Source organism: Harpia harpyja, chromosome 21, assembly GCF_026419915.1.
Source record: "Harpia harpyja isolate bHarHar1 chromosome 21, bHarHar1 primary haplotype, whole genome shotgun sequence".
Lineage (NCBI taxonomy): Eukaryota > Metazoa > Chordata > Aves > Accipitriformes > Accipitridae > Harpia > Harpia harpyja.
The window spans coordinates 3,440,955-3,455,729 of NC_068960.1; the positions used below are offsets into that span (position 1 = coordinate 3,440,955).

Here is a 14,775-nt window from a genome sequence, read left to right on the forward strand (position 1 = left end):
ACCCCAAAACCAGACCCTACCACCTCTCCATGCCTTGGGGCTCACTCTGCTCTCCGCCAGGGAATCAGCCTCTTCCTCCAGCCAGCTTGGAGGAGGACAAAGCCCAGGGACCCGTTTGAGCCCGCAAAGCCAAACCGTGGCACCAAGGGAGAGGAGACAATTTTGCAGAGCCCAAGGCACGCGCCGCCCCGGCACCGGGAGCACGGCCAAGGGGAGCGCCGCAGAAGAGGAACCCAACACCAGACCAAATCCCACAGCCCCGCTGGGAAGCAGAGAGGAGCTAGGAGCCCACGGGGTACCCCCCACGCCACGCCACGCACATCGCGCGTGCGTGCAGGGTGCCACGCGTGCCCACACGCAGCTGGCGAGGGGGTTCGCCTGTGCCACACGTGTGCCCCGTGGCGGTGCTGGCAGCGTGTTTGCACACACACGTGCCCAGGCGCAGGGTGACCGCATCAAATGTTAATGCCAGGGCTGGACTCCTGCGGCTGCAGGTTCATGAAAGTTTAAGCAGCGGCGGTGGGAACTTGCTGCCCCGCACGGATCACCTGCGGGCAGCGGCAGGACCCGTGCGGGCAGGGGCAGCACCCGCTCCACCCCCTCGCAGTGGGTATTTGGGGAGACCCAAGGGAGGAGCAGCAGCAGCATCCAGCTGTGCAGCAGCTGGGGGAACCCAAGAACCAGCAGCAGTTTCTGGACCGAACCCATTGGCCTCCTCCAGGACCAGGAGAGCCCCATGGCTGGCACCCCATGGCCAGGGAAAGCCACCTCATTCCAGGGACACGGCTCAGGGCAGCCCCTGTCCCACCACCGCAGCCCGGGGCTGTGCCACAGCTGGGCGCAGAAAGAGGAGGGAGATTTTGGCTACCGGGGTTCTGCTTCGCCCGCCCTAGCCCGGCACGATGCATGGCTGCCCGGGACTGTACCTTTGGAGCACCGGCATCGGTAGGGCAGAGCTCCCGGGTCGGCAGCTCCGCCGTCCTCAGGCAGGTCTGCGGTCGCCAGCCGACCCCAGGTCCGCTTACAGCCTGTTTCCAGTTACAGCTGGAACAAACAGGGCTCCATGCCACCGCACCGTGCCATGCCGGCCCCACCGCCGCCATGCCTTGCGGGAGAACCGCGGCCCGGCCCCATGGAGCCAGTCCAGCTGGCCAGGCACCTCCTGGCTGTGGCATCTCTCATCACATCCCCTTCCCCGTCATCAGTTCTGTATCCTTATGCATCCACTCTCAAACGCCCGTGTGCAGGTGGGGCAGCCCTCCCACAGCTCTCGCAGCTCCAGCCGTGAGCCACAGGGATGCCGGGAGCACGGGGACGGGCTGGACCCTTCCAGCAACGGGCAGCCTGACAGCAGCACGGCCCTCCAAGCCCCCGAGGCACCAGGGGGATCTCTCCTTGCCCCCCCCCCCCGAGCACCCATCGCACCCCTGAACTGGCTAATTTCAACCCTCTCCAGTTCCTCCCTCCAAAGTGAGGACGGGGACCCAGCATCTCGTGAGCGATGCACACCACGTCCCTGCCTGCCGGCTGCTGCCTGACACCGAAACCTGCCCGCAAAGGAGGCATTATGGGGAGGAGACAGGCCAGAGCAGATACTGGAAGCAGAGACCAGCTGGGCACGACGTGTCCTGGGCTTAGCGCTGGTGGGCACCCAGGAACGCTGGCTGGTGGCCTCAGGGCCAGGTCACAGCCCCGTGCCATCGCCTCGGCCCCAGAGCCGAGCCCAGGGGCCCCGCAGAGCTCAGCTGCGGGGCCAGGCAGCTTTCCTGGGGTAAAACAGCCCCAAAGTAAAAGGAATTTGGGGAAGGGGTGGTAGGAGACATGGGGCAGATGCTCCTGGCGAAGGAGGAGTTTAGGGGAGAAAGCTCTGCTCTGGAGGGCAGCAGGAATGCTGGGACTGTAGTGAAGGTGCGAGTCAGAAGGTGAGATAAGGGATCCAAAGGCAGCAAGCGGACAGGCGGGGACAACCAGAGACAAGAGGACACCGAACGCCCTGACCCGGAGGAGCTGAGCCCCACGCCACAGCGTTTGCATAAGGACCAACATCGCACACAAAATTCCCTACTTGGTCCTCCCCGTTGTGGCCTCCATGAGCCCAAGAGATGTGGCACCCAGCTGGGGGACTCACAGCCACTCACCTGGGGTAGCCTAGCTCGCCCGCATGGCACCGGGCCGGCTCGATGCTGCCCGAAGTCCCCGGCTCTGCTGGCGTCGTGCTCTTGGCCTCGCTCTCCGCCGGGGACCGTCACTCCCCCGGCAGCCGCAGGACCATATTTGCTGCACAGCAGCTGCAGGCTGCTGCTTTCCAATGCATATTTGATGACTGCTATTATTCTCATCTCCACTCACGAGCGGAGGGACAAGAGCTAATCTTCCCTCTGCAGAGCTGGGGACCGTCAGGGAGGGAGCAGCCACCTCTGGTCCCCATCCCTTCCTCCCCTAGTGACACAGCTGGACAGTCCCCCAGTCCCTTCCCTCCCGGGACATAGATCTGTGCCACCTCTGTGTCACCAATCCCAGATGTGAACAGCTGGTGAATGGCCCTGACCCACTCCTGCCCCCAAACCAATGCAAGTTTAGGAGAAATCACAGGGACATGGGGGTGGACACACTCACACCCCTCTCCAAAGCAGGGCTGCGACCAACCGGCTCCCGAGGCCGGGCACAGAGAAGGCATCTAGACACCCATCATCCCGAAAATACCAGACAGCCCTCTCCTCCGCGGGACGAGCAGGATGTGTCCACCTGCCTTCACAAAGCATCCGAGAGCCTCAAAGCTTCATCCTCCCCTCCTCCAGCCCTGGGTTCCTGCATCCCACCAAACTGGGGACCGTTTTCCAGCAGCGATGGAGCCTGCGGCTCTCCCAAACCCAGGAGCAATGAGAGCATCCTGCTGCAGGCACTGCACCGCCTGAGTCGGGAAAACCTCCACTGCCTTCTCCTCCACGCAGACACGTCCCTGCTGTAATGCGGTGGGTATTTATTATGCTGATTCCTCAGAAAGCGAGGGCTTAACTGCAAATTACAATCAATAGCCCCAACCCCCAAGGGGCAGGTTCATCATTTAGCAGGCGCAACCAGAGGAATTCAAAACTATTTGCCAGCCATAAATCCTCCTCGCCGCAGCCTCCCGAGCCAGCCCCGCACAATGGCGATGGCTGGTTGGGGTGACCCTTGTCAGCATTTGAAACAATTAAGCTGTCACTGCAGATCGTGACTCTTATATACAGCCCTGAGCAGCACTTTAAGATGTCAGCGTGATGGGGTGAGGGAAGCTGGCTGAGGCGAGCCTGCCGCAGTAACTGTCTCTCATTGAATTAAATGAATGTATTTGGAGTCAGAGTCTCTTTTTATTACCTTGCAAACGGTTCCTGACTAAATTAAATTATAAAAGGAGTGTTCAGCCAATCAAACCTGCTTGATTGCCTGGAACAGGCATTTTAAACAGAGCACGCCTCGGGCCGTCGCTGTTTCCAGGACTAGATGGAGGGTGGCTGATGGACTGTATCAAAGCCGATCCACCCCGCTTCACACCTGGAGCGTGGCTCAGCGGCGATGCACGGCTGCACTTTGCGAGCAGAGCGGGCTCAGGGACAGGGCAGGATCAGTGCAGCCCTCTGGGAGCAGGGTCCGGCACTAATGAAACCGGAGTCGGCTGAAAGAGCAGAGGAATGGCGGGGGGCTGCAGCGCAGAAGAGCAGACTGCCAGCCAAGCTGCTGAGGGCAGCTTTCTCCGAGCATCATCCAGCCAAGCCTTCCCTCGTACAGCGGAGAAAACGCAGCGTGCTGCTCTTCGGGGTGGCAAACCCACAGCTCCTGCCTGCAACTGCTCCCCATCCTCCTGGACAGAAGAAAGCCTTTCTCCAAACACGCTCAGCAAGGATGAGCATCTCCAAACACGCTCTGAGCACATCTCCCTTCGCTAGCTCCCCCACGGAGCTAACGAGGGGTCTGGCCAATTCCATAAACCTCAGGAGGCTCCGGTACAATCCTAACGCTGCAGTAGATTTCCCCCCTGCCCTTAGGATCTTGCTTTCTCAGGAATCGGAGAGATCTTCAGGCAAACCTGCTCCTGCACCGAACTGCAGTGTTTGCAGCTTTTAACGTTATTGGAGAACAATTAGGGAAGCCGTCTGGAAGAATGAACACTGCAATTAAATGCATGCATTTTCAAATACAGCTATAAGCTTGCTTGCAAAAAAAGCTACTCCCACTAAAAAAAAAAGAAGTTAGCTGCTTCTGGCTTTACTATTTTTACTTTATCCCCATTCCAATTTAATCATGTATTGGTTCATTTTGAACAGGATAAAATGCCTGATTTCCTAAATGAGGAGTAAGGCTAATTAGACAGAGGGGTTTTTAATGATGGCACGCTAGACTAGTCAATTTGAAACCCAAACACACTGAGAGGTAGGCACTAACTAACCAAGGACATGTTTTAGCAGGTAACACTGTGCATTTCAGTCTCACGCAAGCATCAACCGTTTCACCCACTCCACACTGTACCTGGCCTAAAGACGAAGCCCAGTCAGCAGTTCTGGCTGCCCATTCACGTGCCGGGGCTTGGCAGGCTCCTGGGTTTGGAGTGAAAAGTCAGAAACTCAGGGACAAAAATGAAACCAAAGGAATTCTTTGTGCGGGCAGCTCTGCCTGCGCAACCTTCACAGGAAATTTAAAGGGCAAGTTAATGTGCTGGAACGGCATCCCACCCAATTCACACAGAGAAGTGCTTGCTTTCTCCAGCCAGCTCAGGCATAATGCAGCTAATTTGGAGCTCATTCTCTGCTAGCTGCCACCGCGGTCGGGATTTGCTCAGCACTCCAGCTGTGAACAAAGCCAGGGACGGGGAAGGGAACTTACAGAGTTCAAAGTCACCTTCTTAGCTTGGGTATTGTGTATAATATCTCTTTATCTCCCATCACACCTCATCAAGTCCCCTCCAGCCTCAGAGCCCTCTTGCAGCCACTTCACAATCTATTCCCCCCTATAACCTCCTGCAACAGCATCCAGGATTCCTCAGGTGGCCAAAGGTAACAAAGAGAGTTAGAAAACACACCAAACCGTCCACCCAGTGCAGGCAGACACCTACAGTTCACATGAAATAGCAACTTTTATTTTCTCAAATAAAATAATCCTTCCATTTCTGCTCGATCAGTTTGTGAGGGGTGGGGAGGAGCACAAAGGAGAGGGAAGGAGCCCTGCTCAGACAAATCTGCTATCAGACCTGTCCTCACAGTTAAGAATCCACATCAGACCGAACCCTTTTTCAATGAAAGAAAATAAAAGCTATTGGCAACTCTTGATCCCAGAAGGAAAGAGCTGTTCTCTATCAGGCACTCTGAATTGTTTAGCATCAGTATTCAATGAAAAAGCATGATTAGAAAAATCCCAGATTTCTGATGAAAAATACCCAGAAAAGCAACGATGTTTAACAGGGCTGGGGTAAAACCCATGGCATGGGATGGTACCTTCAGCTCAAAGAGCTGTGACTGGAATTTAGGGGCACGGTTGAGAAAGAATGAGATCCCCAGCAATACTCCTGGGGACTAACGGGCAGGACAAGAGCAAAGGAGGAAACTCCCAAGACAGCTCCTCAATGAGTGATATGCCAGAAGTGAATTCTCACTGCAGTCTATGGCTCTTTGATCATACCCTGCTGCAGTTTGGCCAGGTTAATCATTCATTAACAAGGTTTCATTTCTCATCTCTCTCAGTACCAGTTGGACCAGGATGTCCTACAAACTCTACTGCAGAGCTAAGGAGAGGCACAGAGTGCCACGTTTTAACGTTAATTGAGGTGGGACCATTACAAATTCACCGGGGTTTGTCTCAGATGCAGAGAGTGAAGTCTCCCAACGGTGAAAGCTGCAGAGACAACGCGTTCAATAAGCAGGGGAGGGAGAACTTTGTTTCCGTTTCAGAACAATTCTTAAATTAAGTGAATGGATAGGCAGCAAAGCATCAGCAATGGTCTCTCAGCCCTGGCTTCCCTGTCCCAAAGCACAGGGCCAGATTTGTTCACACAAACCCATAAACTTCCCACTGGTTAAGCAAGCCACTGGTAGGTTAACACACAGATCCATCTGCAAACCCTGCTAGGGGCAGGGCAATGCTGGCTGTGGGAACCGTGTCCTAGAAGAACTGGCTCCTTTTTTAAGAAGAATTACTTCACCTGAAATGCCGCAAGATGGAAACCCATCTTCCCCATCCCCACCTGCAAGTACAGTAGCCTCATTTTCTGCCTTTCTCCAAGAGAAGGAGCTTCACGGAAGCTTTCTTGGCTGTGGAACACATCTCCCTTTTTCTTTTTCTTTTTTTCTTTTTTTTTGTTTTGTTTTGCTTTTATGTGGTCAGTTCCAATTCTAGTGATTAAAGACAAGGCCAGGCACCAGCGAAGAGAGTTACTTCTTTACGATCTGAATGACATCTTCATGCTCCATCATATGGGTTAAGCCCACTCTTTGAGGGCTGTATTTTGTGCTTGTCCCCTTTAAAGCAAGAGGGGGAGAAGGGTTAGAAGACCAGTCAGAGACACCCGAGGACAGGGATTTCATTTGCTGTTAAACACTTACCCACACCAAGGCATATTTGAACTGGCTGGCTAACGATCTGTGAATTCGATGGCACTGCAAGACAGACAGACAGCATGTGAGACAGTTCAATGACACTACTTTGCAACCAACTAGCTCAATATCCAGGAACTAGAAGCAACTCAGGCCTATGTCAGAAATTACAAGTGACTTTAGGGGCCAGTTAACAGCACTTGAAAGAATACAGAACAGACACACAGGAATCACCAGTCCACATAAAGCCCCATTCCACTGCTTCCATGTGCTTTTTCACTGGACTGCATTAAGTAAATTTTTTTTAACCTTTCATAGCAGCTAGGAAAGCAACCCGAGGCAGACAGAATCAGTAAAGGTAATAAAAGGAGAAGCCCAGCTAAACACTGACATGTCCCGAGCTTTACAAAGCACAGATCATAGCAGGCTCCAAGAGGAACCTGCCTTCTACAGACAGGGAAACGTAAAAGATGCAGAGAAATTACCACATGCTCCACAGAGGCCCCTTTCCGTAGAATAATGGCGTCTGTAAAGTCTGGTCTCTCTGTGGAGAAGCAGGAGGGGGGGGGAAAGCATTGGATTTCCATCAAGTGTGTTCTAATATGCTGACACCATCTCACATTGCCTTGTGCTTACTACTCCCAAATTCCTCCTCCCGTTACACTTGCCAGATCCCAGGCAGAACAGGTATCCAGGTACTTGGAAGCATCAAATCAGTTCTGTAGACACTCCAGTACCCACAAGTACAATTACCCACGCCACACAGTCAACAGCTTCCTCACAATCCACCTGCTCCAACTCCATTCCAAACACTTGACTTAGGACAAACGCACCCAATTCAAAACACACCTGCTCAAGCAAAACCAAAACACACTGCAGTTTTCTGTAAAATCCCCAAGATTTCATAGTTTAGCAAGCTCATAGAAAGTTCCTTCATCTCCTCACATCCACCCAAGTTCAGAGTCACAGCTGTTCACAACCAAACAGGAACAAGTTATAGACATGCCTTCATCACTGGGAGAAGCTGCAAGTGAATTATAAAGCAAAAGGAGGATCAAAGGCATTCCTGAGCCTCAGGAGCCTGGCATGGGAATCACCAAACCTCTCACAGTAGGAAAAGGAGACCTCTTCCGGGTAGTGATGGGCTGAACAGTTCATCACAGAGTGTGCATAGCAAGGAAGAAAGCTGCAAACTTGGACACTTATTTCCTTATATCATCATGCAAAGTCTTATGAAAATTCAGCTCTTCTAGTGCAGAGAGAATAGGAGGGCTGTGGTGGGATACACGCATGGCTGGATCAGATGGAACAGAAAGCATTTCCCAAGAGCTGAAAGCTGGTTAGGGAGAGTGTAATTGCAGCATTTCCAAGACACAAGAGATCACTGACAGCCAGGCATCCAAGCCCCGCTGGCAGCCTCTCTGCCTTTGATGAGCAGCAGCCCTTTGTGCCTTTCAAACCTTCTGTTCGGCTAATGGTCACTTACGTCCTCGTTTCTTGGTGTAGATGCAGGTAAGTGCCAGGTATTCCCAGAGCTTCTCCAGCAAGTAGTCCAGGTTCAGTTTCATGCCACAGCTGCAAAACACCAGGAACATCTCCGTGTTTACTGCTGTTGTGATTTAGAGATCCAGAAGAACAAGGTGAAACGTCTTATTAAAGTGCTAGGGAACAAGGGGAAAAGTCTTTAATGAGGCCAGTAAATGAAAAACACAAGGTGAAATAAACAGGGCTTTCAGAAGGGCAAGCAGCTTTGAAGCAGCAAAGCCCCAGTCAGATATATCAGAACTTCTAAGCAAACAAGCTAGACTGGCTTACTCTGGCCTGCAGACAGCTTGGAGAAGCCAAGCAGCCTGCCTCTCCAGGCGAAGGAAGCCTGGAAAAAGCTGCACAGCAGCTCTGCTTCTCCCCCCAGCAGCTGCAGGCAGCCCTGGCAGAAGCCCTTTCTTGGGAGAAGCTGGAGAAAGGGGTATGAAATGAACCACCACGCCATCCAGGCTAGCACATCAGGCAGCGTGACAGGCTCCTACCTGATTACAACACTGTGGGGTCTCCGAGCAAGACGATCCACTTCCTCCATAGATATCTGGTCAATCTTGTTATAAACCTAAGTCAAAGGAAAAACAACACACCCTTTAGGAAGTCAATTCAGCGACACTGCAAGGAAGTAAGACATGTACACATAGGTATAACAAGGTAGTTCCAGCATCTGAAACAGAAACTCAGATCCTGTCAGCCAGAGGACAAGCCAAGGCTCTTAGTAAAACAAACTGTTAAAATTCAGAAGCCTAAATGTAAGTTTGGGCCTCTTGAAGTTCTCCCTTTGGGATGACTTGCCTCAAGTTCTCCAGTATCTTTTGATTCCACTAGAGACCCAGTCGCTACCAGAGTCATTAAATGACCTCTGGCACAAGGGACCAGTAGTGAAAACCCAAGCGCAGAGCTTGCAGCAGAGGAATCGAAGGCTCTGCACAGCGGGAGCGAAGCCCATGCCACCAGGACACGCAGCTCGTGCTGCTCCACGGCAGCCAGCCACAAGAGGGCACAGGGAACACACACAGAGTACAGCCGCACATGTAAAGCTTATAAAAAGCTCCCTGTTGAGCTGCGCTTTCCACCTCTTAAACCCCAAATCGTTCCTGCTTTAGGAACCAGGAAGATCCAGTGTTTCCTTCAGAAAAGAATGGAGCTGCTCGGTGCGGCAGAAGGCAGGCTGTTTCCGAAATACTCACATAGAGGCACGGCATGTAGACCCTGTTGCCTACAATCACGTCAATGAACTCATCAGGGGAACAATCCTCTCTGAAGAGGACCTCAGCATTGAAGATTTCTGAGGTGAGCATTGTCAAGGCCCAAATCCCAACACATCTACACACCGCTGTGAGCTAACGGGCTGAGCTTGCTTGCGAAAGCCTGTTGTCAACCCAGCAAGCACCAAAGACACAGCAAGGCTGTCCCACAACAGGTACCGCTTGACTCATGAGCTGTTGACAGCTTAAGGGTCTCCCGTTTTAGGAAAGGATACTATATTCATGAAGGATGAGCTGCACCAACTTCTCGGAGCACTGAGTCAATGTGACAGTTGAGTTGAAGGAGATACCTCCACCCTTCTTCGGCTGCAGGGAGGCAATAAAGCATCTTAAAAAGTCTGCAAAATCCACACCACCCCCACTCCCCCCCTCCTTCAGTCTGTCCAACACGAGGGGCAGCACAGAGTGACCTCGGCTTTGAGTAGGCAGCCAGACACCAGCTGTGCTTGCAGCAGCCCAGGAAACCTCACCTTGAAGTAGATATTTGGTTTGCTTTTGTTCAGCCGGATTCCTACAGATTCCAGTTCTTTCTCCAGCAAGGCCCTGCAGGGACACTGCACATTAGTACAAGTGAGACTGAGCACAGTCAGATGACACCCATACCTTTCTTTTTGACTAACATGTTGATACAGCCTTGCCACAAGCTTTCACTACAACCTAAAAACACAGCTAATGCAGGACAGAGTCTGGTGGAAAATCTAGGCTGACATCCCCGCCTCTGAACAGCCATCCTGTGGGAATGATCCTTCAGCTGAGAAGCCCAAGCCAGTTAGCTAGCACGCTTCTAATGGAGTACAACCTCCATCTCAGTCTCAATAGCTTAACTACTGGTTCCCCAACATGCACGGGACACAACACTTCAGAAAGCTACCATGTTTTCTGGTCATGTGGGAACCCCTGAACCTGGCCCCCCACCCCACAGCTCCATGTGCCCAGAAGCCCACATTCACCTCTGTACTTCACCCTTTGTGGCATCCAGCATCATAATAACGACGTCGGCTGTCCGCGCCACAGCTATCACCTGCCGACCTCTGCCCTTCCCTGAGAAGAGAGGAGATGGCCGTACATCAGCAAGACAAACCAGCTACGAGTTCTGCAACAGATGGGGACTCCTGCCCTGCACAGCTGCTTGGAAGCAAGGAAAAAGATCCTGCAGTGCTGTACTGGCTGTAGTCAGCTGCTGGGGGGGGCCCTGAGCGAGCGTATCTGGTCAATCCATACTGTCTTATGTCCAGCACAAGCCCTAACAAATACTCTGCTGCTGCTCCTCCACCACCGGTTACATGAACTGGTGTGAGTAAAGCTATCCGAGTACGGCTGCATGGGTGGAAACGACATCTCTGCCAGCCGGACAGACATCTCCAGACATGTGCAGTGGTAGCAGCTCCAGGCAGCAGAGACAGCTGATCCAGAACAGTGATGTGGGCCTAGGGCCCCTGTGCAGAGGGGTTACATATACTTTCTGGTCAAAAAGAGGAAAGACCTTATTAACCAGGCCATGCTCCTCCAAGAACAGACTATTAGGAGATTTTCCAAAGTTTCCTAAGGCATCTTCTGACATGACCAGCCAATCAGGACAATGACGAAGCAGAGGGACAAAGCCAACACACCTCTTCCCCGAATCAGGAGTCATGGGAGGACTGGCAGGAACTCAGGAAATTAGTCAAAAGAGGTTACTGTTTAGCTGTAATTTCCCCCTCCGCCTCTCTAGCATCTTTCTTTAGATTTCCTCTGTACCAGAAAACAGATGAGCAAGATAACACTCACGCAAGAAGGTGAGAAGTGACTGGCTTGCTTTGGCTCCCACCTCCAGAAAAGCATCTTTCTGCTACATATAGAACCTTACGTGGGCTCAGGGATAAGAATCGTGCCTCACTTAAGATCAAGGACTCTAAAATTTGGAAAGCCAATGTGGGAACTATTGGCCCAGGAAACCTGCTAACATTTGAGACACCCGGATACACTATTGAGGGCAAATCCCTACTTTACATGAACACAGAGATCAGCCAACCTTGTGCTGCTCCTTCAATGATTCCAGGCAGATCCAGCAGCTGAATATTGGCTCCTTTGTACTGAAAAGGAAACAGAAGGACGGAAAGTTGAAAGCCTTATGCAGGGCACCTGAGCTGCCTCGAAAGCCCCAAGCACATGCTGGGGTCCAAAGCCTGCAGGGAGTGGAACTGAATGAACCTGACAGAGCAGGACAGCTTTGCACAAAGCTGATGGCTCTGTTTTGTCAAGGTAACCTCCAGAGCGCTTCCTATGAAGCTGCGTTCAACACCACATACTGTGCTACGTTAGGTCCTGGCCTCCTAAAGCATCACGTGATTGCAGTTTGACAAAGCACCAGGAAAACAGGACAACAGTCACGTTATCCTGAGCTGGTGAAATAGAATGAAAAAAACCCCACCTTACTTTCTTGATCTAACGAGAAAGCACAGTAGCAAGCAAGTGCCACCATCTCTTACTGAGACAGATCAGAACTACTCAGATGTGTTGCAGGTCTTACAGTACCAGGAAATAACAGGACACTTTCATTCATCAGATCTGCGGGGGCATTAGCTTTCACGCTATTGTTGCCGTAAAGTCCTCAGTAATGGCTTTAGCAATGGCTGCATTTGGATGCGTTACAATATTTGTGTTCGTTTTAACACGAATATGGTTACTTTCATTATTTAACTCCATTTTCAATTCTGACCCAGAGCCTCTCATTACTCTTGGACACTTTTCAGTTTGATGCCCTTTATCATTTGCTTTGCTGATGGGTGCTTAGGCCACCACTAATAAAACTCCTCAAGGATGGGAGTAGTTGTATTTTCTTTCCAAATTGATCACAGTACAGATTGCCTCTTTTAAAGCTTCATTAAAAACAAATCTGTCAAGGTTTCCAGCCATCTGGTCAATGGCGCCAATAGCGGTTATAAAAAATTCAGTGGAGAATTGTCGTATTGCTCTGGTCAGTCGAATGGCAGCAGATGAAACCCTGATCAGGCAGTCAATCCTGAAGAGTTATGTAGCCTCGGGAAGTGCTAAATCAGCACTGCAGGTTGCAGAAGACCTGATACCGCAAACACTCAAGACCTCCTAAAGTTTAAAGCAGAAGTCAGCAGAGACCTTTGGATATCACCGCTTCTTAGTGGTAGCACAAGCGTAACTGGTGTAAACCGACACATTCACTTGTCTGGGTTTCTTACTGCCACTACTGTGCTGAAGGGAGGAAAATCCTACTTACTTCTATAACTCCTGGGATACACGTCAGGGTTGTGAACTCATAAGACGCAGCTTCACTGGCAGTTGAGGTCATTAAACTCAAAAACGTGGACTGAAATGCAAGAGATCAGCATCACTAGAGATACACAAATCAAAGCACCGGTAAACATTCAGCAATACAAGCAACACCAAAGTGTTCCTCAGCTTTTGGAAGTCGTGTTGTGGCTGTTCAAGGCACAGAGACTGAAACGGTGATGGGACAGCCAGCGCTTTCACTGAACGAAGGTAAATCCTGGACTCTCGCCTATTTTCTCCACAGTGCTGTGGCTGGGCAAGACCGAGTTTCAGGCTGTTACCACAGGGCACGGCACACAACATGAAGGAGTGTTTGCCCTAGCTCTAACTTTCAGCTCTTGGCGTACAATAACCTTCTGTTAACTCATGGCACGAATGTGAAAGATGAAGAGAAGACGGATATCTGCTTTATAGCCGCTGCTAACCACGAACTGGAAACACACATGCCACGTGGTTAACGTAGACACTCACTGACCTTACCCACAGAAGGAAAACCGATCAGCGCCACTCGGGCATCTCCAGATTTCATCACATCGAAGCCTTCTCCTTTAGCAGCTGAGGATTTGGAGGGTTCTAGCAACTGAGCTCTGTATTTTGCAAGCTTTGCCTTCAGCAGGCCAAGGTGGTACTCAGTGGCTGGAATAACACAAATGCAACAACTGGTTGACAGAAAGTTGCTGATAATTCACTTCTAGAAATAGGAACCTTCTTAAAAAGGAACACTAAGGGTCTCTGTCAACATCTGAACCACTGCCACACACACAAGCTACCCCCTAGGCATTCTGTATCCTTTTGAAATACGAGCCATTGAGAGCAAACCTTCTGGTATCCTGCACAGAAAGTCAGACTTGAGGGAAATAAGGAGCCAAAAAATTCCTGGGTAAAAGGAGCAAGCCAGAAGAAGAGCAGGTGCGGGAACAAACAGGTGAAGGGAGCCAGTTAAGGAGGGAAAGATCACAGGGGGAACAGCCGCTCCTGGGCAAAGGCCCTTCCTTACACCCGGTCACATTCAACACTCCAAAAACGCAGGATTTTTTTCCCCCTGCTCTTGACAAGTTTTAAAGACACAGTCAACTTGGAGCTCACGTGCATGAAAGTACTTCACTGACTTCTTTTTAGCAAAACACTTGAATTTACACCCAATATAGAAAAAAAGGCGGCAGTTGTTTCCCTTTGTAACTGGGAAGGGCACAAAACCCAAGAGATTACACGTTTTACTATTTTCCCTTTCCATTATTTACCACAGCCTAAAACCTCCAGAAGCAGCAAGGTGCTGGGCACCCACCCCAGCAGAAGCCGAGGGGAGCTCTGCTCCCCAGTCCCCTCTCTTTTAAGTCGAAGCATTTCAACACCAGCTCGGGGACCCCGCAGCTGACAGCCCTGGTCCCCCTTCGCCAGCAGCACTTGGGGTCCTCGGCCCAGCCCCTCCGCAGGGCCCGAGGCTCCTCACCCGCACGGGCCAGGGCTGCAACGGCAGGGAAAGAAGAGGGGCTGCGGCCCTCCACAGCCTCCCTGGGTACTTCCCCCCCCCCCCATACACCCCACCTCAGCCTCAGGGCTCACCCTGCTCCCTCACCAGCCCCAGCCCCCAGCACCCCAAGACTTTCAACCCCCCCCCACCCCACACTCCACCTCCCCCGTGGCCCAGACCGTCCCCTCTTCCCCCAACCCCCCTCCCCAGCCCCCCCATAACCCAGCAGCCCCTCACACCCCCACTCACCCCCCTTCCCCCCGGGCTCTGCCCCGCCCGGTCTCCCCAGGTACCTCAGCCCCCCCCCCCCGAACCTTTGTTCTTCTGCGTGCGGGCGATCTCCTTCTCGATCTCGGAGATCTTCTCCAGGATGCCCATGGCGGGGCCCGGCCCGGCCCGGCCCGCTCGCCAGGCCCCGCACGCCTCACGCCGGAAGCGCCGCCGGCCCGTCCGTCCGTCTCCCTCAAACGTCCGGGCCGAGGTTCGGCGCTTAAAGGTGCTTTGTGCACCCGCCGAGCCGCTCCGGCCACCTCCCGTACCCCGCGTTCTGCGTTCCGCCCGCCGTCGCTCTCTGGGACGCGGGTGGGCGCCCACGGGTGGGTGGGCGACACGGTCTGACCGGAGAGGCGGCTGGCAGTGAGAGCTGCGC

At 52.4% G+C, this 14,775-nt stretch overlaps 1 protein-coding gene across 1 annotated transcript; it reads right to left on the reverse strand.

Annotated features, from left to right (window-relative positions):
* Positions 1-5,091: 5,091 nt before the first annotated feature.
* On the reverse strand, positions 5,092-14,593 carry DRG2 (developmentally regulated GTP binding protein 2). The gene is made up of 13 exons (XM_052772991.1): positions 14,441-14,593; positions 13,131-13,291; positions 12,603-12,692; positions 11,382-11,442; positions 10,321-10,411; positions 9,841-9,913; positions 9,586-9,676; positions 9,293-9,390; positions 8,591-8,667; positions 8,050-8,138; positions 7,049-7,107; positions 6,573-6,626; positions 5,092-6,488 (listed from the first exon to the last, which is right to left on the reverse strand). The coding sequence occupies exons 1-13, from the start codon at positions 14,502-14,504 to the stop codon at positions 6,402-6,404; spliced, it is 1,095 nt and encodes a 364-aa protein (XP_052628951.1). The 5' UTR covers positions 14,505-14,593; the 3' UTR covers positions 5,092-6,401.
* Between the last annotated feature and the right edge of the window lie 182 nt (positions 14,594-14,775).

Coding starts and splice junctions, on each gene's coding strand:
- DRG2 (XM_052772991.1), bottom strand. CDS start 14,504: ATGGGCATCCTGGAGAAGATCTCCGAGATCGAGAAGGAGATCGCCCGC. Junction 10,412..11,381: donor CATTGAAGGAGCAGCACAAG/GTTGGCTGATCT, acceptor CTCTCTTCTCAG/GGAAGGGCAGAGGTCGGCAG. Junction 9,677..9,840: donor AACCAAATATCTACTTCAAG/GTGAGGTTTCCT, acceptor GCCTCCCTGCAG/CCGAAGAAGGGTGGAGGTAT.